Raw genomic sequence first — 24487 nt, 5'->3', positions numbered from 1 at the left:
AGATGGGAAGCCTAAAGAAATGACAGATGACCAGTGGGAGGAGCTGGAGTCGTGTTGTGTTAGCACGATTCGACACTGCATAGCTGATAACATTATCAACAATGTTATGGATGAAGATTCTGCGCCTGCACTGTGGGAGAAGTTGGAAAAACTCTATATTGCTAAGAGTTTGACCAACAAGTTACATCTGAAGAGGAAGCTGTACAAGCTGAAGATGGATAAAGGCGGGAATCTCATGGACCACATGAATGTGTTCAATGGATACTTGGATCAATTGAGGAAAGTTGATGTTAAGGTTGAGGAAGAAGATAAAGCCCTCTTACTTCTTACCTCACTTCCAGATTCGTATGAGAATCTTGTGACAACCTTATTGCATGGAAAAGATACAGTAAGTTTGGAGCAGGTGCAGGCTTCTTTGGTGTCTTATGATACACAAAAGAGGAAGACCATTGTTGATGGTGGGCACGAGACTGCTTTAGCTGTTCAAGGTTGGAATCATGGAAGAAAATTGGGAGGAGGATTTGAGAGAGATAGCAGGTTCAAATCAAGCTCCAAAGGCAAGGGACCACAATGCTATGACTGCAAAGAATTCGGGCATAAAAAGATAAATTGTCCTTTGAGAAAAAGAAAGGATGATCTTGGTCCAGGTAGCAGCAATTTTGTGGCGGAAGACTTCAAGTATGCCCTCTAGGTACTCGAAGCAACACATCTTCTGGTGATGTATAGTCTCAAGTGTTGCAGGGGTTTTGCAGCAGGTGGAGCTATGGGATTCACAGGTGATGAGATGGTCCTGAAGAATGAGAAGTGTGAGGAATGTTTGTCTGGCTCGACGGATGTTGCTGGAAATGGGTGCACTGACAAGTTTCCAAGTTGCAGACAATGAAGAGGAGGAAAACCTGCTGGAGGAGACGAGGATGTGTCGAGATCCTGTCTGAAGCTAAATGTTTTTTTTGCTTGCAGCAGCTGCACATGCATTGGCAGTGACTGAATCGGAACAGGACCAACGAGGTTGATTCAGAGTGTGCATGCTGGTACGTAAGGCCAATGGACTTTGGTACAACTTGGCCAAGGTGGAGATTGTTGGAGTTTATGGCCAAGTGGACAAATGTCCAAAATAACTTTCGACTAAAGAAAGAAAGTTGGAACACATTTCCTTGTTTTGGGGAAGAAAAAAGGGAAAAGTAAAAGGAAAAAGTTTTGGTGTCTTAAACACCCGTGAGGGCTCATTTCGGTTTAAAAAGGAGAGTAGTAGAGAGCAAGAGAAAAAAGAGAGAGAAGAGAGCTCATTTGCCTTTGCAGAAAGAAAAAAAAAGGAGAAGAAAGAGTTTTTTTTGCAGAGAGGAAGAGAGAGTTGCAGAGAGAAATCAAGAGAGCTAGAGTGAAAGGTCTCTTGTTAAAGAACTCTTGGGGTAGAGTGAGGCTCTTGGGAAAATTCTGTGAGTGGGTGTACAAGGGATATGGGATTGGGTTATGTCGATTTAACTCATGTGTAACTTGTACTGTTTTTCTCATAGTGAAGAGCAATATCTCTCCGAGGACGTAGGCAGGTTTTTGCCGAACCTCGTAAATTTCTCGGTGTCTTTATTTCTTGTATTTTAAACTATTCAACTGTGGGTTTGTATGTTGGTGAAGATAATCAGCCAAGGCACAACATTATGTTGCAGACCTGGTTATTGTAACCTCTAACCTTTTCGGCCATTTCTTTTGCGGCATTTCTTAACGATTCTGGGTAAAGGTGAGAATCTCTGCAAGCAGCAATTGTTTCGGAAATGTGATCCATAAAGAAGAGAACCAGCCCGACAGTGGGCAGCTTGTCTGTGCACATGTTGTTTGTGGTTTTGTAGAATGGTTCGAGATATCGATGCACATGACTGACTGCATTCTTCTCTGCAGAGCTCAGCAGCATCCTACTGTCTAGTGTCTCATACTTCCTGATAACAGCATCCATGGAATTCGAAGCCTGCATAAAAAATACATCGCGGTCACTTAATCCGCAATGGAAGTGTAGAGAGAGAGAGAGAGAGAGCAATGTAACATCCTCATATCATACCTTGCACACAATATCTAGCATCTGATAATTGCCACTCCACCGCGTTGATGTATCAAGCGGCATTTTCCAACAAAGTTCCTGGTAAGCTGCTGTGAATTCCGCAAAATCCTCTGCCATCTCTGCAGACGCGTTTAACCCCATTGCAAACTCTCGAATCTTTGCGATCACCGGCTTTGTAGTTCTCAGTCCATCATTTATGATCAAGTTCAAAATATGAGCAGAGCAGGGGATGTAACAGAATGGCCCTACTTTCTGACCATCCAGGTAAGCATGCATTGCACTCTGACTGTTATCATAGGTGCATGATAGGACTCTATTCTCAATATTGTAGGACCTAAGAACCTTCACTAGGGAGTGATAGATCTCGGCACCACCACACGGGTAAGGTATGTGACAGATATCGAGCATCATCTTTTGGAAAGACCAACTCTCGTCGATCCAATGACATGTGACGCTCATATAACAAAGTTCCTCATAGGAGGTCCAGAATTCAAGCGCGATAGAGACCTTCGAAGAAACATGTTCCAGCGACGATCTTACTACTTCCTGCATACTCTGGAAAACTTCATAAAATGTTCTTTTGTACTCCTCGCTTGACCATAGTCGTACGGATGGATTTAAAAATTTGTACGAGTCTGCCAGCCACTTCTCTTCCAATGTTGCCGGAGCCAAAGAAGCTAAGATGAGCCACTTAACAAGCAACCAATTTATATGGTTGTAATCCATTTGGGATGCTTTTGATTGAGATTGAAGTTGAGGTTTCCGGTTTACAGTGGCAGGTTGTGGTGCAGGACTGGTGACAACATCGCCGGACTTATCATAACCAGGATGGCGATTACTTAGGTGCCTTCCCAGATTACCTTCAACGACAAGGAAAAATGAATCACCACAACCGAAACCTTAACCGTAGCATAAGCTATTCACAAACATATAGTACAATACCGCAATTGCACATCAAGAACAAGAACGAAAGCAACTACATTGAGGGGACAAAGAAGTTTACCAGTGGCAGTTGCAATGGAATAGCTTTGTCCACAAAACTTGCACCGGCGGCTTTTTTCCGTCAGAAGCCGTCTCGAAAAACTTGAGCTAAACCGATGTCATAGTCTTCTTTCTGGGTTTGGTTGAAGGGGTACAATTTCCCCCGTCCGAGGAGACCAAACCGATATCCACCGGATCAACGATTGGAATCATCGCCATGTCCATCATTGGTTTGGGTTCCACCTCTAATCCACCAAGAAACAAATCAAAACCACTTTTGATCTCGAATCGAAAAACAAAAAGAAAAACGTAAACTTTCATCTGATCCGGCAAGTGCTTTCAGCAATCAGCTCATGAACTCATGGCATTGCAATCCAACGACAAAATTTAACAAAAAATTTTGAATTCAATTTGAACTTTTTTGAAATTCAGCTCAGAAACTCAATCCAACATACAGAAAGAGAGACTTTAGCAGCAAAAACCGAAATTTGGCGATTTGAAACCGCTGTTTGCAGCCCAGTTCAATTGATATGCTGCTTTTGCAGCTGCCCAACAAACCTGAAATTCAACAAATTGATAAAGTTTTGGGCTTTTGGATGTAGGGCAGCTGCCCAAACAGTCCCTCCCTCGGTGACTCGGTCAGTCACCTGGCTCTGAGTTAAAAGAGCGAATCGGTCAGCAGGTTGAATCGAAGAGAAGATGAGAGAGACAGAACTGAGGAGAGAGGGGGAAAAAAATGGAGGGAGATGGAAGTTGGAAGCGGAACGGCGCCAAGAGTGAGCCGGATCGCAGCCGAGCGAGGAGAGAGACACAGCGAAGATTGTGGAGTTGCAGAACCGCGAGCGACGCCCGAGCCGTAGATCTAAAATCTCAACATCTTCGACGGCTTCCAAAAGTAAACGCTCACTCTCACTCGCTCACAGACTCAGTAGAGAGAGAGAGATGAGGGCTCGGCTGCTTGGTTGCGGTGGGCTTGCGGCGGCTAACTTTTGAGTGAATTATATGGAATTGTTGAGCCCCAGGCGGCCAGGCCCAAGCTATATATATCTGTGGCTTCAGTTTCTGGCTCCACCAGCCCATTTTCAAATTTAACGTTCACTTTTTCTCTATTTTTTTTCTTTGGAAAGGAATTAAACGTGAGAAGTGTTATTGGCACTCCAAAAATTTCATTATACACTCTTCACAAGTGTATTTTTCTTTCTAAATATAGCAAATTTGGAGTGTAGAATGAGAAATTTGGAGTGCCAATAGTAATTCCCTTAAATGTTCAATTTTTATTTATTTATTTGAACGATATTTTAGTCTAATCTAATAGGAAAGAGGAGAGTTCAAACTTAGGCTTATGTGAGGCGTACTATTATAGTCGTTTGATCAGTCTTTTTGTAACTTGTTAATTTTATAATACTTATAAATCACCGTTTTAAATTCAACTAACATTCGTTGGATCATCATGGAGGGGAAAAAATTGCTCACCATGATGACTTGATTGTTCAAAAGTTACCCATCATGTTTGAAAAGTATAATATAAAATATGATAGTACATTTTACCCTCACTTATGCCAATGGTTCTCGACAAAAATACTACGATTATCATTTTTTTTTATACCACATTTGTACTATCATTTTAACAGAAACGGAATTCACATGTGTTGATAGGCTCTACATAGCACGAAAAATGCGATAAGTATAGCATTGCTCAAAAATGTAGAAATGAATAGGTGCACGATGTTGTATACCAATGATTGAAAATAAAAGATCTAAATATTTGTGAAAATCAAATCTAACAGCTAAAACACTCATACCATTAACTGAAACATAGCATTGAAGCCATACTAGGTATGTATTGATACATATCACTGAAATTGGTGAAGTGGATTTACCAAATACTTGAACTAGATTTAATGAGAGGCTAGCTTTAGGTACTACCGCGGGTTGCCCACTTGCCCATGCAATGTAAATGAAGGGGATGTAGACAATAATTACAATCCTTGTAATTACAAGAAAAATGACGTTAATAGATTTTCTAAAACCCATAAAATTTTGCTTCATAGATCATGTCAGCTGCAATTAAAACTAATTCGTTTGTAAATTTGTATATGTTGGTCGGTTGGTGGGGTAAAACTTACATGCACCTCTTGAGATCCCACTGTAACATCCCGACGAGTGCATGTAAGTCTCCATCATGTTTTCGAATTCAAGAAAAAATTGCAAAATCGGACATTTTCGAGGTTGGAAAATCCATGCCATGCCCAATTGTGTTGTGCCCAAAATCGCTTAATCAGCTGAACCTGCTGCTGTGCATTTGAAATGAAATGTGTACATATATTTGTGCTTCCTTTGAAGAATTATGTATTTCTCTTTCTCCTTGACTTCCTTGATTTCCAAAAGATTGCATAAGGGTTTGGGCAGATTCTGTATGGAACTTTTGGTTGAGGAACATCAGGGACACTGCAATATTATTCATGTAACAAAATATCCATTAATCGCTAAAATCAGTCTTTCTACAATGTGGTTAACTACACTTTAAAATCGGCAACTGTAAAGTGAAGTCAATGCATCAACAATATCATGCGGACCACATATGCACGACATACAGTATCCGGGTTTTGAAAAGATGCAGTTAACCGCATTGTAATTAACCACATTGTAATTAACCACATTGTAATATTGTATGTGTGTGTGTGTGTGAAGCAGGTAAAAAATTTAGGTTTGAAATATTCTTACTGTAATCCAGCAATGTCAATCTGTGAAAAGTCCATGTTGTTGGTTGAACTGTCGAGGAGGGCTGGTGTGGCAGCTCCACTGGTATTACTACTACTTGTCCTCTTACTACTTAATGGTGATGAGGGAGGTGGTGGTTGCTTGATGGCCAGAACTCTGCAATTCAAGTTGTTTGCAACACTAGTACTGCTGTGGGACATTGCCAACCTACATATACACACCAATTACACCAAATTATAAATTAATCACTATCACCTCAATTATGATCCAACCTATCATGTTTATAATATATTGTGCATGAAAATTGACAACTTTAATATGAAAGGAATTTGAATTAAACAATGTTGCTATGATAGTGAAGCATAGCAAGAAAGTCAAACCTAGCATGTATTATATATCAAGAGAAATGTGAAGGGACTCTCTTAAAGTGAGGTTCTCTGTCACCTCACAGTTTAATGTCAATTTCCATGTCAAGTCTAACTTTTGAGAGAGTCTCCTTAGCACTTCTCTATTTATCAATATATATATACGTGACTAGAAGAATGTGTTCTTCCCTCTACATATAAACTTGAATTCTCTTTTCAGTAGTTTAAAAGAATTTAGTATAAAAAAATGAAATGGATATAACGAAAGTATTCCAAAAGTTATATTCTTTCTGAATTATATAATTTCATGGATGAAATATTTTGTGTATCATGAGTTCAAATTAATAGGAAAGAATCATTTGTGAAGAACAAATAAAAGAAACATCCAAAAATTCTGATAGGGAAACTCAGGACCACACCTGCAATTGTAAATAATATAATTGAAAACTCTATCTAACATTATAAGATTATTCAAATTCCTCAAGGACTTGTTGGATTCAATTCAAATTCCTAGCTCAAGAAATATTCTCATTAATTAACATTTGAAAACTTGGCATTGAAAACTATCTAACATTATAAGATTATTCAAATTCCTCAAGGAGTTGTTGGATTCAATTCAAATTCCTCAAGAAATATTCTCATTAATTAACATTTGAAAACTTGGCATTATGTAAACATCATGTTTGGCTAATATATACTATCTGCCTAAAAGATGGACAAGTGGGTATGGTCTTTCTAAATCATTGTCCAATGATTCTTGATGAACCACATATTATGACCAAAAGCCAAAAAGGCAATCTACAAAGAAAAACTAGATTTTTTTGTGCATCTCTCTCTTCTTTTACTAATCTCGTTTAAGGGGGACATGAGGAGAAATATGCGCAAAGTAATATACAACTCGTTGCATCAGAAATCTTTCCCCAAATCTACCCCTATTGTAGGAGAAATTCTTTAATTAGTCGGGTGGAGATAACACATTACCCGTTTGATCACACACAATAAAAACGACAGCCACCAAAGTATAGGGTCCCACACGAGTGTATGTAACGCAGGTTAGCTATTTTATTCCACCAGCATGCCACATGCATAGCAGCATACTGGTCATACTTGACTCAAATATTGAGCCATATATGGTCCCATTCCCAACCCACTCCGGCCATGCTTGCTCTAACACGCTACATATTAAATAAGGCGTAAAAGAAAAGAGTTGATGAGGTAATGAATAATTGGATACCCATATCTGCCAGTTGACTCTTCTCTTCTGCAGGTCCTTCATCTCCAATGGAGAAAAAATTGTGTACGGCACATGGACATAGGATAATTCTCACAGACGCATGAAACGTTTCGTATTTTGAGTACACCGAATAGTACATTAGTTTCAGCCATCATGAGAGCTATTTTATCAAAGTTTCTCTTCTTACTATGAAACTCACGTTACCTATCTCTCAATTCCGAAATTAAATGCTTTAAATTATCATCAAGAACTTAATCCCGTCGTGATCATCACAATGATTAAAATCAAACACATAATTACATAGAGATTAAAATCAATGTTCTAATTAAACCAATAATCTCAGCAAACTTACCTGTAGAGAAAGCTGTGATCATGGAGTCCAAGAACAAGAGCTGAAGCCCCAATCTCTCTGACCAAAGCTGCAATCTTCTTCCCATCTTGATCACCTTCTGTGACAATCATTTCAACCTTGGTCTGTAAATCATCATCATATACACTGGTAATTTGAACATACATATATATAATCAGCAACATTAACTCACACATATATACAAAAAAAAAGGTTAATTAATACTTGAGAAAAACGATTAATGTAAAGTTAATATATAAAGGAAAATTGGTCGAAATGATCGTTTTACAAATTCGAATTCCTGAAATGATCAGTTTTCAATACGTTGATCACCTATATTATAACACACATAAAACACGTACGTTGGGGAAGGTGTTGCAGATTTCTTTGAAGGAGAGGGTCAACTGGAAGCCTTTCAAGCGGAGAAGCCTGGATTTGTTCTTGTTTCTGGATCTTGAGGTTGGAAAAACATGAACCAGAGTTATCCAGTCTCCAAACCTAACCAGGTTGTGGAGTGCCCATCGAAGAGCTGTTCTTGCTACTTCCACGTCTTCAACTACCACCACTATTCTCCTCACATCCATTACCGGCCGCCACCCACCTGCTCTTCCCTCCCTCCTCTCTCTCTCTCTCTCTCTCTCTCTCTGTGTCTCTAGAAATAGATGCCAAAACTCTCTAAACACAGATCATTCATGACTTATCTCTTTCTCGGCTTCTTTTAAATGAGTTTGATATACATGTCAATCATCTTTCTTCCTTCACCTCAATATTTAATTTGACAAATAATATTACTATATTAGGGTATTGTACAACATTCCTTGGTTATTTTTTCGTGCACAAATTATAAGATGACATAAATAGATCGTTTAGTCATATCTATTATTGATATTTATTCTATATAGATAAATTTTCACATATTCTCAACAATTTATATTTAACATGACATAAATTATGATGGTTGACGAGTTAAAGGTCACAAATGTGGACCAATGTAATGCTTATTAATTTTCAGTGTAATCGTCATGCGTTCATATTGTGTTAACAAAACATTTATATTCAAACACGTATGACTATTAATTAGTACATTCCATGCACAAATCGATAAAACATAACTATGTCAACCACTTAATCATAATATATCCATTTGTACATCGTGCAATAGTTGTGACTTTCAATTCCAGTAATGATTTTCAAAATACGGGAAGTTTATGCTTTCATTTTATTTTTATTTTTTTTTTGTCAAACGATAGATTTTGTTAGATTAGTCACCGTCGGAGTTTGAACTCACGCCTAGAGTTTATGCTTTCATGAGTAAAAGAATATTGTTAATCTCTCTAGAAACAGATGCCAAATTAAATATTTATTTTCCAAGTTTAAAAATAAGTATATTATTTCAAGCCGCCTTACATATTCCCTTAACTATTTGACTGATTATTTTTCATGATTTGATGAGATTTTGAGTACTAACCTTGATTTGTTTTAGAAGTTTGAAACTGCATGGATCGTGCCAGTTAGTGCTTTTGGAATCTGAAACCTAGAAAATTGGCTCCACTTTTCCAGCAACATTTCAAAAATTAAATTAATGATTGAAAAACAGAAACTCGGATACGGGCAAAAAATCTGTCCAAGGGATAAAACAGAATTGACAAATTTTTTCGGATATCTGAAAATTTTAAAAAAAAAATATTTGCCACCTAATTCACCTATTATTTTATATAATTACATGGCAAATAAGAACCCTAATCCCACATAATATGAATTATTTTATGGAAAAGAATAATAAAAAGTATTTTTGTAACGCACTTCATGGATGCTTAGCTACACAAAGTACAAATCAAAATAGTATCTCCCTCTGGCTGATACACCACTTACATTAAAAATTTATATAAATTGGAAATGAAGTCATGGGGGCTTCGTCGCATTGCTTTTCTAATCACAAAACGATGGGAAAAAGGGGTCGTATCATGAGTTGATTCTATTGTTCTGTCGCTGTGTTTTTGCATCTATCTCTTTGTTTTGGTTCTTCTGTTTTTGTGGTTCCAAGTGCACTAAGGTAGGGTGGTGAAAATTGCTTTCCTAAAATATGCATGAAATTCATAACCCTAGTTGCATCTTAGCAGGCAGAAATGTGTATAAAAACAAAGAAAATGAAATCCATATCAGCAAACTGCCAAATCAGTTCATGTTTTGCATCTAATCATATTCAACTCGTTAATTTTCTTCGTTTTCTCTTGGCTTTCTGACTATATTGTTAATTAGGAGTTAATATTAGACTTAACAGTGTTAAGTTAAGAACCAGGCGTCAAAAATGTTAGGTAGTATGAAGAAATTGGGGACGGAAAAGCATTTCATTTTATAAGTTTTATTTTTCACGAATTTCGTTCTTTGAATTTTTTCGCCAACTATAATATTAACATCCGCTGTAGCAATCTTCAATTAAAATAGCAGGTTCGACTGCCGGCAGAAAAACTTTTTGTACAAGGTAAATTTCTGTCATCTTCAATATTGACGAAATTGTACCTACAAAACAAATAAACACATTTGATCAAGGGTGACAAAGCAACACGCCCACGAGGTGGGGGGTTTGACCAATTGATCTTCGATGCCTAAGTCAATTTCTTTGAAAATAGAGAGTTTAGGCTTAAGTGCGTACCAAAAACTTAATTACCAGAAATTAGTGTAGATGAGTTATTTACAGGGAGGTGGTAGGCCATAAGAGGTAGGGTTTTGCCCTACACATGGTGGCTTTCCAATTGCCCAGGTGAGTCATCCGAAGTATGGATGAGGAAAGAATAATCCCAAAAATATTAAGGGGGTGTATTCAATTGGGACACGCCCACGAGGTGGGGGGTTTGACCAATTGATCTCTGATGCCTAAGTCAATTTCTTTGAAAATAGAGAGTTTAGGCTTAAGTGCGTACCAAAAACTTAATTACCAGAAATTAGTGTAGATGAGTTATTTATAGGGAGGTGGTCGCCCATAAGAGGTAGGGTTTTGCCCTACACATGGTGGCTTTCCAATTGCCCAGGTAAGTCATCCGAAGTATAGATGAAGAAAGAATAATCCCAAAAATATTAAGGGAGTGTATTCAATTGGGATTTTGAGAGATTTTAATTCTTTTAATGAATCTAGGGGTATTCAATCAGGATTTTAAGTGATTCTCTGAATAAAGGTGTCACATCCTGGCCTGGGCCCCCATCACATCCCGGGTTCGACTTCACCATAGCACGATATTGTCCGCTTTGGGCCCCGATCACACCCTCATGGTTTTATTTCTGGGAGAACTTCCCCGTGGGTCACCTATCTTGGGATTGCTTTCGCGCGAACTCGCTTAACTTCGGAGTTCCAATGGAACTCAAAGCCAGTGAGCTCCCAAAAGGCCTCGTGCTAGGTAGAGATGAGAATATACATATAAGGCTTACAGGATCCACTCTCATGGGCGATATGAGATGTTACAATCCATGCCCCTTAGGTGCCCGACGTCCTCGTCGGCACACTTCCAGTCAGGGATTGGCTTTAATACCAAATTGTCACATCCCGGCTTGGGCCCCCACCACATCCCGGGCTCGATTCCGCGCGAACTCGCTTAACTTCGAAGTTTCGATGGAACTCGAAGCCAGTGAGCTCCCAAAAGGCCTCGTGCTAGATAGAGATGAAAATATACATATAAGGCTTACATGATCCACTCCCCTGGGCGATGTGGGATGTTACAAAAGGTGTATTCAATTAGAATGTTAAAATAGTTTATTAAAATCCTTATAAATCCGGGTGTATTCAATTAGGATTTTAAAGAAGTTTATAACATTCCAGGTGTATTCAATTAGAAATTGATTATAAATAATTTGAGAAAGTTGAGGAATTAGAGGGAATTGGAGAAATTTCGTAGTGTATTTTAAGCATCCACAAATCTCACATCTCCCCATGAGATTTTGAGAGAATTGAATCAAAATTTTATATAGAATCTCTACAAATCAATAAATAACATATTGGAATTATCTCGGAAGTATCTTTGATTGGATATGATTGTGATTCCTTCTTTGATAGAGTTGTCATTCCATTTGGAGAGTATTAAAGATAGGATTTAGTAATAAGTCCTATTTTTAATGTCTTTTTTTTTTTTTTTGTCAAACTATTTTTAATGTCTTTCACTTTTCCTTCGTGTCATGGGGAAAAGAGCTTAATGAAGTTGTAGTCAGCTACTGAGCTGCACATGGAAATCTTTGTGGGCTTTGTCAAATTAATAAGGACCTTCTTGTCCTTTTCGAGTAAACATTCACGCGTTAACTCCAAAAAAAAATTAAATTATTTTTTAATCCACAATAGCAAATTAACTTTATTTAAATCCCACTAACTTAGCATTTTATATCTTTTATTTTTAATTAATTCCCTTTTGCTAACTAATAACTAATATGAAGATTCATTTTGATTTAGCCCCACACATATCCTTGTTAGGATCACCACTGTCTTTATTCCCTAGAGTAATTTCAGCCAAATACAAAGAAGAAATTATTTTATAACCACAATATACTCATGAGCTGGTTTGTGTCTGAAGCCGAATTAGCTAACAAAATTGATATGATTTTAGATGCCAAAACTGGCTTATACACAATGCTCATTTAGGTTAAGGTTAGGTATATGAGCAATGATGATTAGCTACCGAAATAGATACAATTTTTTTTGTGTCAAACGATAGATTTTATTAGATTAGATGTTAGATTGGCTAATAGAAACCCACATTGTCATGAAAGAACTCAACACTTTTCTACCATTGTGATAAAATGCCACTTGCAAAATAGATACGATTTTAGTTTCACGTATTTTGTTGAACAATTTAAAGGTTTCTTTTGGTGTCTAGAATTGACTTAAATTAAATAAAGGCTTTTTATCCAAAATGGTCTCTGATATTTGCATAACTCTTCATTTTGGTTCCTAAGTTTGTCCACAATCAATTATTTTGGTCATTCCATGAAAAATCTCCATTGAATAAGGATAAAATGACAAAAATATCCTTAATTTTTGTCAAATCATTTTGGCCTATATAATGTTTATTAAATTGAGGATAATTTTGTCATTTTAATATTTATTTAACATAACTATTCACGGAATGACCAAAATGATTGATGGTGGATAACCTCAAGGACCACTCGTATTGATTTCAAATTTTAGAGACCAAATTGAAAAGTTATGCAAATCTTAGAAACTATTTTAGCTATAAAACCTTTAATAAATTATTAGATTTAGTGAATGTTGGACGGCAAACAAATTTACTTATTTTGTCAAAGGGAAGGTGAAATATAAATTAGTCATGAAATTGAAACTCAACTTTTTTAATATCTACAAAAATGGTACAATTGCAAGCTAGCGATAATCCATGAGAAATTCATTGAATAAACTTTTAACTAAGGTGACGAAAAGAATAAACTTTTAAGTTTGACGAGGAGAATATAAAAAAATTGTTATATATGATAATACAAATAATTGGTAAATGTAGCACTACTCGAAGTATATAGGATCCATTTTGCTGTACTGTTGTGCTTATTTGGAAACTTACCAGACGCTTAATTACCTAAAAGAAAATCCATACTACCATATACATATAAATATATCGAAAGGAAATCTTGCAAATTTGCAAAGTAATATGATTATGTATGTACAGAAAGCCTTTGGAGAAAACAAGAAAAATAAAACTCAATTTCCGAATCCGAAACAAAAAAATCTGTATGTACTTATCTGGAAATCATATTTATATATATATATATATATATATATATATATATAATCTATGAAATCATCTCCTTCTCCATTTCATTTTTCTTTAAATTTACATGCTTGCTGCTGGTTCAAATTTATCTTCAACAATGGCCAAAACCCTAATCCCAAATATTTTTCTTGTGCTTGTAGTTTTGATCTCCCTGGGCACGCATGCCCTAAGTGACAAAGGCGTCGCAAGGGTTCTTCTATACCATAGAGAAAAGTTCATGGCATCACATTTCAAGGACCATCACTCCCTCGTCAAGGCTCGATTGGCCCGGGATAGGGCACGCTTCAAACTCCTTTATCGGCGTCACCTCCAGCACTCGAATTCTGCTCCATTTCTACGCCCAAACGTCGATTTCAATGAGACCAACGTGTTCGAGGAAGGCGGGGAGTACGTGACCGTTTTGAAAGTGGGAAATCCACCACAAAAAGTGCAACTTCTTGTAGATATGGGCACACCCTTCACATGGTGGCAGTGCCAACCAGGGTGCATACAATGCTACTCAACACCACACCATATTTTTGATGCGAGCATGTCATCCACGTACACTCAGACTGATTGCTTTAATGGACCATGTGATGTACAGCAGCTCTACATACAAGGTTGTGTTCATCGTGGTGAGCACCAGTGTCGTTTCAGCGTTCATTCTGTAGATCGATCTGTCTCCGAAGGTATCATGGCCACAGATACCATATCTACCGATGAGGGTGTGCATCTCAGTAACAATTTCTCTTTTGGATGTGGAAGTCGTATTACAGGTACATAATATATTAACTTTAACGCTCGGATTACAAATGAATTAATCTACTATCACGTCATTTGGTGAATAAAACTTAACATGATCGTTCATTAGGTATAGACATGTTCAATGAGGCCGCGACTGGAATCCTAGGCTTCGTGCCAGGTGGATATTCATTTCCGACTCAACTCCAAGCTAACAATTTTACCTTCTGTCTGCCTTATTACAATACAACCGACGGTGGAACGTTGGACTTGAATTATTACGATGAATTCCGGTTTCAACATTCGAGTACAGCAATTCTGGACATCAGAATGGACCGTTATTATTTGTTGTTCAGTGGGATAGAAATGAACGAGGAAGCAATTCCAATTCCCCCTGAATTCTGGGAATTTGATTCCGATGGTGTTGGGGGTGTGACTATTGACACAGGGACTACAATCACCAAGTTTCCCGAGAAGGCCTATGACATATTCAAGGACTACTTCATCCGCAACGCTCAGGGTTTGCCTCGAGCGCCCGGCGAAGATCAGTTAGACACTTGTTTTTATGTGAAAGGTGTCTACGAGTGGACTGACCTCCTTCCCAAGGTTAAATAGTTAGAGTCATCTTTTTTTTTTTTTTTTTTTTTTTTTTTTTTTTTTAGAGTTACGTTGATTGGTTTTCAATTAGATTTCGAAACTGACTTTAACTCATTTACCGTTCTACATGTTAAATTTTTGTTTACAGTGAGGAATCCGCCGTTGGAGTTGGACGTTCGTCAGGTTGTCATGGCTGTGAGCGACGACAAGTACTGCCTTGCATTTGCCGCCGGTGGAAGAACCTCAATCATTGGAAGCTGGCAGCTTCAGGGGTCACATATTGGATTTAAGCTTCCTAGTCATGTTCTAGGAATTCAACCTAGAAGTTGGTACTAATTTTAATTCATTAAAATGTTGCTACCACATAATTGTCTTCGGTTTTACTTGATTTAAGTTGCATAGTCTACTTAGCCAATAGAAAGTGTACGGTCTAGATTCAATCCATCTTTGTATGACTCACAGGTCTCAGATGATAGCCAAGTGTCATGCCATTAGTGATGACCTAGTATGAATGGCTTGGATTGGAAATTGTGTAATATGTAAGAGAATGTTTTGATGTGAGGTCTGCAAGAGCATTTGGATCGCTTTCTTTTTGCAATACACACAGAAATATCTGAAAATAGGGGGTGGGCACTTGGAACTGAAAATTGAAACCGAAACAGTTTGGTTTTGCAGTTTTGAAACGGTTGTGGTCTTGAAACCGAATCACAGTGTAGGAAATAGTTTGGTTTCAATTTTGGCTTTTGAAAACCGCACCAAAACCAAACCGCACAACAAATATTAATAAACATTTAATTTTAGATGTCATGTTTTAATTTGTTATTTGTTAGAGTCTATACATTCAATATGAACTTAACCACATTAGAATATCATCACTCATCAGTCTCTCTCTCAAAACTCTGTCAGAATATCAAATTAACTAGAAGAGTGAGAAGATTAATTCTCCTCATAGTGAGTGTGTATAAATGTGGTTAAAAATAGAATTCCAAATTCCACACGTAAAGGATCTTAATTTCTGGTCTCTACCCGGCTATATTTGGTCAGAGTAGACATATGTTCTGCAACCCAAAATGTACGTACGTAGGAGCTCTAGTACCAGAAGAGGAATTCTTTAGTCAATTGGACAGAGAGGAAATTTTTTAAACACCAAGGCTCATCACATCTCTAACATTATTTGAAACCGTTTGAAACCGTTTGAAACCATCTTATGCATAGATAGGTGCAAATGTTAAATTGTATATTTTTTCTTAAAAACCGAACCAAAATCGTTTAAAACCACACCGAACTGAACTAAACGGTTTGGTTTCATTTCGGTTTTTTTTTGCTTCAAAACTGCACCGAACCAAACTGCAAAAAGTTTTGATTTCAATTTTGGTTTTACTCAAAACCGCACTGAACCAAACTATGTCCACCCTTATCTGAAATGTTTTTCTTCCTCATTCCTTTATTCCTTCTTCAATTTCTTTGCAAATCCAGAAACTAAAAACATAACCAAACACTAAATTCCAACATGGTATCCAGAGCTTAAGGAATTGACATGTATTATGTAACATCGTGCACTTTCTTTTAGTCAACATGGAGAATGATCTAGTATGAGTAGAGGCCATGACGCTCTATTGCAGTGGCAAAAAACAATTGTATTTATGCACCCTAATGCAGGTTTGATCTTTACTGACTCCCTCCCCCTAACATTTAACAATTGAACCCACTAGCACTATTGTTTGTAAAAAAGAAAAACTAATGCAAGTGGAGGACTAAAGAACAAAAAAAGGCATTGGTTTGAAGGATTAGGCAAGTCAAACTATACATGATGGGCTTAGTCGTTGAACAACTATTGTAACCTACCTTTGCCCACTAGAACGATTAAGAGGAACCGAAGCCCTTGATAGAGAATACAATCCTCAAATCTCGTACGATATAATACTGTGATGTCATTATCAGATAAGAGAATAGAGAAACACTTGAGTATCACGTGATGAGGGATATACTCAGTGACGAGCAATAATTGGGTTTAAAAAAAACCCGTGTTTACGGAAATTATCCCCAGACCGGACCATTCTTGTTTTTTTTATTTGGGTACAAAAGTAGGCCCATTATTAAACTTGGTATTTGGGCTTAAATCTAGAACCCAAAATCTTCCTTCCTCCGAAGTCCCAAAGGGTTTAAGCTGCCCAACCAAAAACCCTCAAAAATCAAAAGGGAAGTAACCACCGTAACCATTTTCCTCTCACCAAAAATGGCTTCCTCTTCCATGGCTAGGCTCTCGAGGACGCTCTCTCGTTCTATGCAAGCAAACTCCAGGACTTTACTCTCCATGCGCTTCTACACCACCACTACCACCACCACCGGCACCTCCTCCTCCAGCAGTGACAGCTCCGACTCGGACGAGTCCAACCCTCTCAAGTCGGAGGCAGAGTCAACCTCGGGCGACGCCTCCCAACCGCCGCCTCCGTCCGATGAACCCATTCGAAGAAGCTTCATCTACGATCGCCCGCTCGAGAACGGCCTCGACGCCGGCATTTATAAGGTGCATTTCGATTCAGTGTCACCGTTCCGATGATTCATAGTCTCAAAATTTAAGGATTTAGGGTTTTAATTGTGTGCATCGGCGGGTGTATATGTGCAGGCGATTTTGGTGGGGCAGGTGGGGCAGAGTCCTTTGCAGAAGAGGCTGAAGAGCGGGGCATCCGTGACCATGTTTTCAATTGGGACCGGCGGGATTCGGAACAACCGGCGGCCGTTGGATAACGAGGACCCGGTGGAGTATGCAAACCGCTGCAACGTCCAGTGGCACCGCGTGTGCGTTTATCCGGACCGGCTTAGCATGATTGCCATGAAGAATGCTGTGCCTGGGTGAGAGGTTTTTTTCTACAGCTTGTTATCATGTTCTAATTTGCGTTACTTTTTCTGATTGTGTATGATATATGACCATCTTTATGTAAAACAGATCGTGTTTTCTGAAAAAAGGATGAATTGTTTTTGTACAAATGTGTGTAAAATGGATTTGGACTAGCTTTTGTGTGATTAGGAAGATTTGGTAGTGCTTTTGTATAATGGAGACTAGGAAAATTGTTGATATCGGCAGAAGTTGGAAGGGTTACGAGCAATTTTTGGTATTTGATTCAAAATGGAACATTAGGAAGTAAGGACGGTTTGCTGGAATCAGTCGAAATTGTAACATAGTGACCAGGTAGAGACGTATAGAGGGAGTGGGGAATAGTGTCTTTTGTGATGCATCAAATTGATGGAAGAAGAGTTGTTTGAGTTGCCGTAATTCTGGACGTGATGAAGGAAAGTAAATAACAGATTCTTTGGCTTGAGGTTTGAAGTTGCCGTTCTACTAACATTCTGGTTTGTCATTGCAAAGAATGTGTCTGTTTTGCGTTTGCAATAATTTGTCATAACTTAACTCCGCTGCTTCTTTCTTATGGTGATCATGGCCTCCTTCCTCAAGTTCAGAACTTTGGTTTTGATATTTGGAGATAATCGTTTCTGCAGTTGGCGATGACATATTGAAATTTGATATGTTGCAGTTCGATTATATATGTGGAAGGTAATCTGGAGACCAAAATCTTCGCTGATCCGGTTAGTGGGCTTGTTCGACGAGTTAGAGAGATTTCTATTCGCAGAAACGGTATGTACTTATCTATTTACATTGTCTAAGATACGCTTTGTATACTCAACCTGAATATCTATATGTTATACTTCTCATCTGTTGATACATTCTTTTGCCCGTAATTCGCAGGTCGCCTTGTGTTTTTGGGCAAAGGTGATGGTGCTGAGCAATCACCAAAATGGGGGCTCAAAGGTGTTGGCTACTACTAAAAAGCTTTGTTTTAACCTTTAAGCGGCACAGATCTGCTCGACGAAAGACCAATTCTTTCGTTTGTAATTAACGTTCTGTTGCATCCCAAGTAGCTGAGATTGAGATTTCTTGTTCCAAATATGGCTGTTAAACTTCTCAATCCGATTCAACAATTCGCTCTCTTTTCAATCTGTTTCAGCATGCTCAAATTTAGATTGCATCCTCTTTACAAGGTGAAATTCTAAGCTACTATAATTTACGGATAAAGAGACTGAACATAGTTGCAAAAAAGGTGGGCACATTTCCCCGACGAACTAGCCTAATCCACATTGGTATTTCGGATTGACCGTTGTCGTATGTTGAGGCCACAAAATTTGGACCTTCCAATGCATTTGGATAAGCTTTGGGTCTTTCTTAACCACGAAAAATCTCCACGTCCAAAAGAAAGAGAATAAAGAAAATTGTAGGAAGATTTCTTCTTCCAAAACAGAGATGTTACCAAGCCCGAAATTCTTGCAATCGTCCAGGACCTCCACTCAATGCCTTCATCTTCCAACACCATCGCCGCCTCCTCCGCCGCCCATTCCACAACTCCAAGGCGTATCCACTTCCTCATCTTTTCCTTCCATCAAACAGTGCAGCAAAGTATCGCGCAGAGAGCTCGTGATTCGAAGCAATTCTCTGTTACTTCTCCTCCTCGGCTCGCAGAGCGTAGAGGGTTTGTTGCCGTCTAAAGCACGAGCCGAGAACTTGGAAGACACCAATAGCAATGAACAAGCAGCAGAAACTTCACACACTACTGCGAGTGCCACTTGCATTGATAGAAGCCCGACAAAGCGTGCATTTCTCGATATATCCATTGACGGAGAACCTGTTGGTCGGATTATAATTGGGCTACATGAAGATGATGCTCCAGTTGGCGCTGCTAGATTCGGTAGTCTTGTCAGCGGAGCTGCTGGCACTAGCTACAGAAGGAAAGAGTTCGTTAAGATTATGCCCAACTATGTTCAGCATGGCGGAGTGAGATCTTTCGGTGTAGACGCTGAGCTCGCAAAGAAGACAGGAAGCAATTTGGAAGTTGATAGTCTCAATGAAGAGTGGGAGAGATTGAACGAAAAGTGTCCGGGCATCAAGAACAAGGCCGGAACTGTGAGCATTATCGTGAGAGACCCGTTGAAACCACCCCCGAAGATAAAGCTGGTTGCGCGGAAAGGGAAGCTGGAGATTGATCAGGAGGAGGTTGGGACAGCCCCGAATGGAACGGAGTTCGTGATCACTACGAAGGATTCGCCTGAGCTCGATGCTTCAGCTTTGGTGGTCGGAACAGTCTTAGAAGGTAAGGAGGTCGTGGAGAGGCTGGGGCAGGTAAAAACCGTGCAGGAGAACACTAGTTCACCGTATTTCAGGTGAGTACTACACCTCTGTATTGTTACATATTGCCTTTCCCGATTTGTGATGACATACACTAACCATCCCCTTCCGGTGGCTGGCAGGGTGGCCAAGCTGATCGGAGATAAGAGAGCTGTTGTGGCAGAAAGAGGATTCAACCGGCCTTACGCGAAGGTGATTGTCACAAACTGCGGCTTGATAAAGTAACAGAATCTCCGTCGCGGCATTTCTTTTTTTCTTTCCATTTTTGTAACAAGAGACTTTCACCATTCTATCCATCAAAATTTCAAATGCTATGTTTATCAAAATTGTAAGAACGTTACAGTTTAATGCACGAGCTGCACTCGAGCGATAAAGGAATGTAACGAACTTACACTCTAATCTTGTAAATACGACATTTTTAAGCTCTCGAGTGGGACTAATGCCACGAGAGGGACTTTCGAATGGAGACATTACAATCTAACCTCTCTAATATCAACCGATTCTGCACCTGCTTGGGTCCCATTTTACAGGCAACCAAAAATCACCCATCTATTGATCCGAACTTCGAGTTGTTAAAACAGTTGGCTTCATTCTTTTGGGAGATGGAGACATGAAGAGATTTCTAATTGAAGTGATAGGGTCATCAACCTGCATGATTGATCAAATATCAAATGATGACTCTCTTCAGAAAGCAAACCTAAATATACGTGTAAGAACACAGACAGGCTACAATCGTGCACAAATGCATGCGAGTGTGTGCTACACTATGATGGGAACTGGAACTAGAAGTGCCAGTCTGGTAGATGAGTTCCAAAACATAGGCTGAGAAGGGCGCTGCCCATCTCCATCAACGTGTAGCCATGTAGGCACACAAGGTACTATTTAACATATCAGTACGATAATAGAAGTGGGCTGCAGAATACCTTAATTATGGATGCTGATGAAGGAGAGCCGCCTTCCTGACGTTGTAAAGCAGATAGCGTTTGCTTCCATCCAGGTGCCCCATTACCCGTTGATGCAATCCAAGGGCAGAAATATCTGTGCTGCCTGATAGGATCAAACTCCATCCTGCTATCAGGCACTACATGCTTTAGGTCCTTCCCTGGAAGAATAGACAAAGCAAATTATTAAAACATATTTTGGTACCATAAGGGAATTCTAGCACTGACAAGAGTGTAGGAGGGCGTGTTTGCATACGAATTACAGGCTACTAACATCATTTTTTATTATAAAATCTAGACCAATTAGCCAACTGGCATCAGCTTGAGGCTATAGTTGGACCAAATATAACAGATGCAAAAGCTATATAGTTTACGTTAATGTTTTCATTCAATAAGAAAGCAATAAATATTGCTTACCACTACTGCAGGCCACAAGTTCATTGTTTGCAGGAATCTGCACTATGCCTTCACTAGCCTCCTTGTTTGAGGTGGGTTGGGGATCATTTCTGGGGCTGCTAAGATCTGCATTAGCTTCAAAGCTAGATGGAAGACTAGGAGACTCACGTTCTTCGCTGTGCTCTACAATGGTTCCTGAATGTAACAAGTCTCCCTTGCTAGAAACCATCACAAGTGAGTCACTTTCGTCCATTTCACCATTTAAATGTGTGACATTCGCATCAGGGGTTCCAGGGCCATTCACTTCTGAATTCTCCAGTCCACCATTCCCTGCATTTTCTTGGTAGTGATCTTCCTCTTTCTCCATCTGGGAATCAGATTGCATACCTTCCTGGCCAACAGACAAACAATCTCTCAATTCAGTATCATATGAAATCCGAGCCCTTAAATTCCGACCAATAACAGGCAACAAAATTTTTGCTTTGAAATTCTGATTTGTAGGTGGAGGACCCCCTGCAATTGTCAAATTTAAATTTGAGAATCTGTCCCTTGGCAATGTTGCACCATCTATGCCAGCATTTAAAATATCTGTCCTACTGTCGCAGTGACTTTCAGTGTTTGAATCATGGGTTCCAGAACGACTTTCAGAGTTTACTTCTGCATATCCAACTAATCTGAAACATTCCACAGGCCGTGGAACGGTAGAGAATGCCCATAATCCAACACTGGCTCCACAAAGCTTGCAGTCTAAAACAACAGAATTGTGTTCAGCCTGTATACTGGTATTGTGTGACTTCATAAGTTCATCATTACTAGCAGAGTGCATATTGATGCCCAGATTCCGTCTGTTGGTAGCTGAATAATTCAGTCTATTCTCAGAGTCAACAACATAAGGTAGTAAACGAGGTTCCCAGCCGCATAAACTTATGAGCTTTTGTGCCTGAAAAAAAAAATGCTTTAAAACGTCATTGGTCTACATGAAGAAAGCAAGAATGCTAGAAACTGATAAGACAGACTTCTAAAAAACAAATCCAAAAGTGTTAAGAATTAAAGTCAGAAGATATGAAACAGCAATGCACAAATACATCCAAATGAAGATGTACATGAACAGGCGTGCAACTAAACAGGCACATACCTGATAATATAACTTGGCAGAATCTGCACTGTCTTCATTGTCAGAATGTTCTGTTCTAGAAATGTCTCCAGACCCATTGCCATAAAACATTGAAGACTGTCCAAGAAATTGCTCTAGCTGAGGGCTCTTCATGTACTCAATGGCTGAAGAAGAAATCACAGGGAGAACTGAGAGTTCTAAAAGAGCATAGCAGTGTTCTCTAAATTTATCAACTAAAACTGGAGGTGGCGTAGGTGGAAACTCTGCCAGTGTTTCATCACATGCGTTGTCAATCCACGGACAGAGTATCTTATGCCCATTGTCGAGCCTTAAACTAAACACCAAAGCTGCCTTCTCAACTGGGAAACACAGGAAATCGGTTTACTTTACTATGAATATATTATTACAATATATTGTTACTTAATTTTACAGCATGGGTTTAATTGGAGGGAGATTTCACATAAAGAGAGACATAACATGCCTTGCTGCTGATTCCAAGATGACGGAGTAGAAAATAAGAGGCGTGCTCCGCACGATTCACACGCTAATATATCTGCATCCACATTGATCCAGCCTCTTCTGGCACAATTTAAAGCACTCACCACCTGTTCAAAGCTGGCAAATTATTGTTTGTACATCCAAAAAAATTAAAGCTTTGTATTAAACAACGGCTCCACTGCAAACGACTCAATAAAGCCACTGTAGCTGTTTCAACATTACCCTAATTTTCACTAACCAGGGGCTAATTTCCAGACCGCATTTGTATTCGCCTATTCGGAGCTATTTTTGCAAACTAACAAGTAAACACTAACATTACAAAACATGTCATATTGGAAGACAGAATTCTAACCTTAGGCTTGGCAAACCAAGTCATGGACTTGAATGTAGCTACCCTCCTCATAAGATCCCCACGGTCCCACGGCCTACACAGCGGAGCATGAGTAGCCACAGCTGGAGCTGAAAAATGCCGGGAGACCTCCATTCTATCGCCTCTCGATTTCGCTTCCACCAGTGCCAATGCGGATGAGGGATTTGCTCGCTTTTTGCCTCTCGAAGTTTGTACACCAGATGAACTGTTAGCAAAAAAAAAAAACGGCGAGAATTCCATGATTTGGCCACTAATTACATCAAAATTTCCATAAAATCTGAAGAAAAAGAAACAGAAAACTCGATTTATCGTAATTTTATTCAATATCTTGGATTAATATGAAATAATCAGGGATTTAACTAGCACTTGATAACACAAGTATAAAAATTAAAAATTCCCTATTTGCAGCGCATTTTCTCGGGAAACAAACGGAAAACGAGCGAGAAAATTAAGAGCAAAATTGAAAAGAAGTATATATAGAATTATAGATAATATATACATATATAAACGAACCTGGAATCGGAACTAGGCGTAGATTTGGGAGCGAAAAATAGCTTGTCCATGATCGAGTGGAACTTTTTCTCTGAATCTTTCGACATTTTTTTATTTCTTCTCTCTTTCTTTTTTCCAGAAGAAGCTATGAAATTTGTTTCAGAGGGTTCAGAGTTCAGAACCCAGCAAGCGCTCCGATACGACGTCGTTTGCTTGTGGGGGTGAATATGATGGATATCGTTTCACTTGTTTCTTTAAAGAAATTTTTTATTGTAACATGAATAAAAGTGGTATATTACGTGTTTTTATGTAAGTGATGAGAAATTTTATTATTTAAGTTATTAATTTTTTAATACATATATCTTACCATTTATAGAATGACATATGATGTAACATCTCGTGTTCCGATCACATTAAAAATCTTAAATTTTTTTATAATGTCAAATAAATTTTTTTAGAATGTTAATAATAATTTTCAATCTATTTTTCGGTAGCAATTTTTTAGCGGTAATTAACTCGTTGGGCCTCGAGGAGAGTTTGGGTTGGGCGGGTAGAACATGATCCAATTAAATAAGATTTGGGCCATGATGGCTACGGCAAAGTTGATGAACTGAAGAAGTAAAAAGACGTAATTGGAGAAATAATCTCTGAAGTATTGCACGAATTGACGAATAGGGCAAGTGTGCAATATATTTGTTAACTTTCGGACTCCAAAAGCTAA

The 24487-nt window shown here is 38.7% G+C and overlaps 5 protein-coding genes across 5 annotated transcripts; 3 read left to right on the top strand and 2 right to left on the bottom strand.

Moving 5' to 3' along the window:
• Positions 1-4907: 4907 nt before the first annotated feature.
• LOC137711923 (uncharacterized) lies at positions 4908-8317 on the bottom strand. The gene is made up of 4 exons (XM_068451076.1): positions 8063-8317; positions 7704-7825; positions 5756-5959; positions 4908-5479 (listed from the first exon to the last, which is right to left on the bottom strand). The coding sequence occupies exons 1-4, from the start codon at positions 8282-8284 to the stop codon at positions 5377-5379; spliced, it is 651 nt and encodes a 216-aa protein (XP_068307177.1). The 5' UTR covers positions 8285-8317; the 3' UTR covers positions 4908-5376.
• Positions 8318-13559: 5242 nt separating this feature from the next.
• On the top strand, positions 13560-15115 carry LOC137712405 (protein ASPARTIC PROTEASE IN GUARD CELL 2-like). The gene is made up of 3 exons (XM_068451490.1): positions 13560-14217; positions 14313-14756; positions 14928-15115. The coding sequence occupies exons 1-3, from the start codon at positions 13560-13562 to the stop codon at positions 15113-15115; spliced, it is 1290 nt and encodes a 429-aa protein (XP_068307591.1).
• Positions 15116-16943: 1828 nt separating this feature from the next.
• LOC137713109 (single-stranded DNA-binding protein, mitochondrial-like) lies at positions 16944-18765 on the top strand. Its single transcript, XM_068452365.1, has 4 exons — positions 16944-17306; positions 17406-17632; positions 18313-18413; positions 18525-18765. Exons 1-4 carry the CDS (start codon positions 17016-17018, stop codon positions 18602-18604), a joined length of 699 nt encoding a protein of 232 aa, XP_068308466.1. The 5' UTR covers positions 16944-17015; the 3' UTR covers positions 18605-18765.
• Positions 18766-18891: 126 nt separating this feature from the next.
• On the top strand, positions 18892-20273 carry LOC137713108 (peptidyl-prolyl cis-trans isomerase CYP26-2, chloroplastic). The gene is made up of 2 exons (XM_068452364.1): positions 18892-19990; positions 20078-20273. The coding sequence occupies exons 1-2, from the start codon at positions 19077-19079 to the stop codon at positions 20178-20180; spliced, it is 1017 nt and encodes a 338-aa protein (XP_068308465.1). The 5' UTR covers positions 18892-19076; the 3' UTR covers positions 20181-20273.
• LOC137713107 (uncharacterized) lies at positions 20254-23957 on the bottom strand. The gene is made up of 7 exons (XM_068452363.1): positions 23788-23957; positions 23257-23479; positions 22888-23011; positions 22428-22765; positions 21314-22232; positions 20879-21057; positions 20254-20603 (listed from the first exon to the last, which is right to left on the bottom strand). The coding sequence occupies exons 1-7, from the start codon at positions 23871-23873 to the stop codon at positions 20505-20507; spliced, it is 1968 nt and encodes a 655-aa protein (XP_068308464.1). The 5' UTR covers positions 23874-23957; the 3' UTR covers positions 20254-20504.
• Between the last annotated feature and the right edge of the window lie 530 nt (positions 23958-24487).

The sequence above is a fragment of the Pyrus communis genome, chromosome 13 (assembly GCF_963583255.1).
Source record: "Pyrus communis chromosome 13, drPyrComm1.1, whole genome shotgun sequence".
NCBI lineage: Eukaryota > Viridiplantae > Streptophyta > Magnoliopsida > Rosales > Rosaceae > Pyrus > Pyrus communis.
Note: the sequence above shows the minus strand (reverse complement) of the source record. Positions and strands in the feature narration are given on the sequence as shown.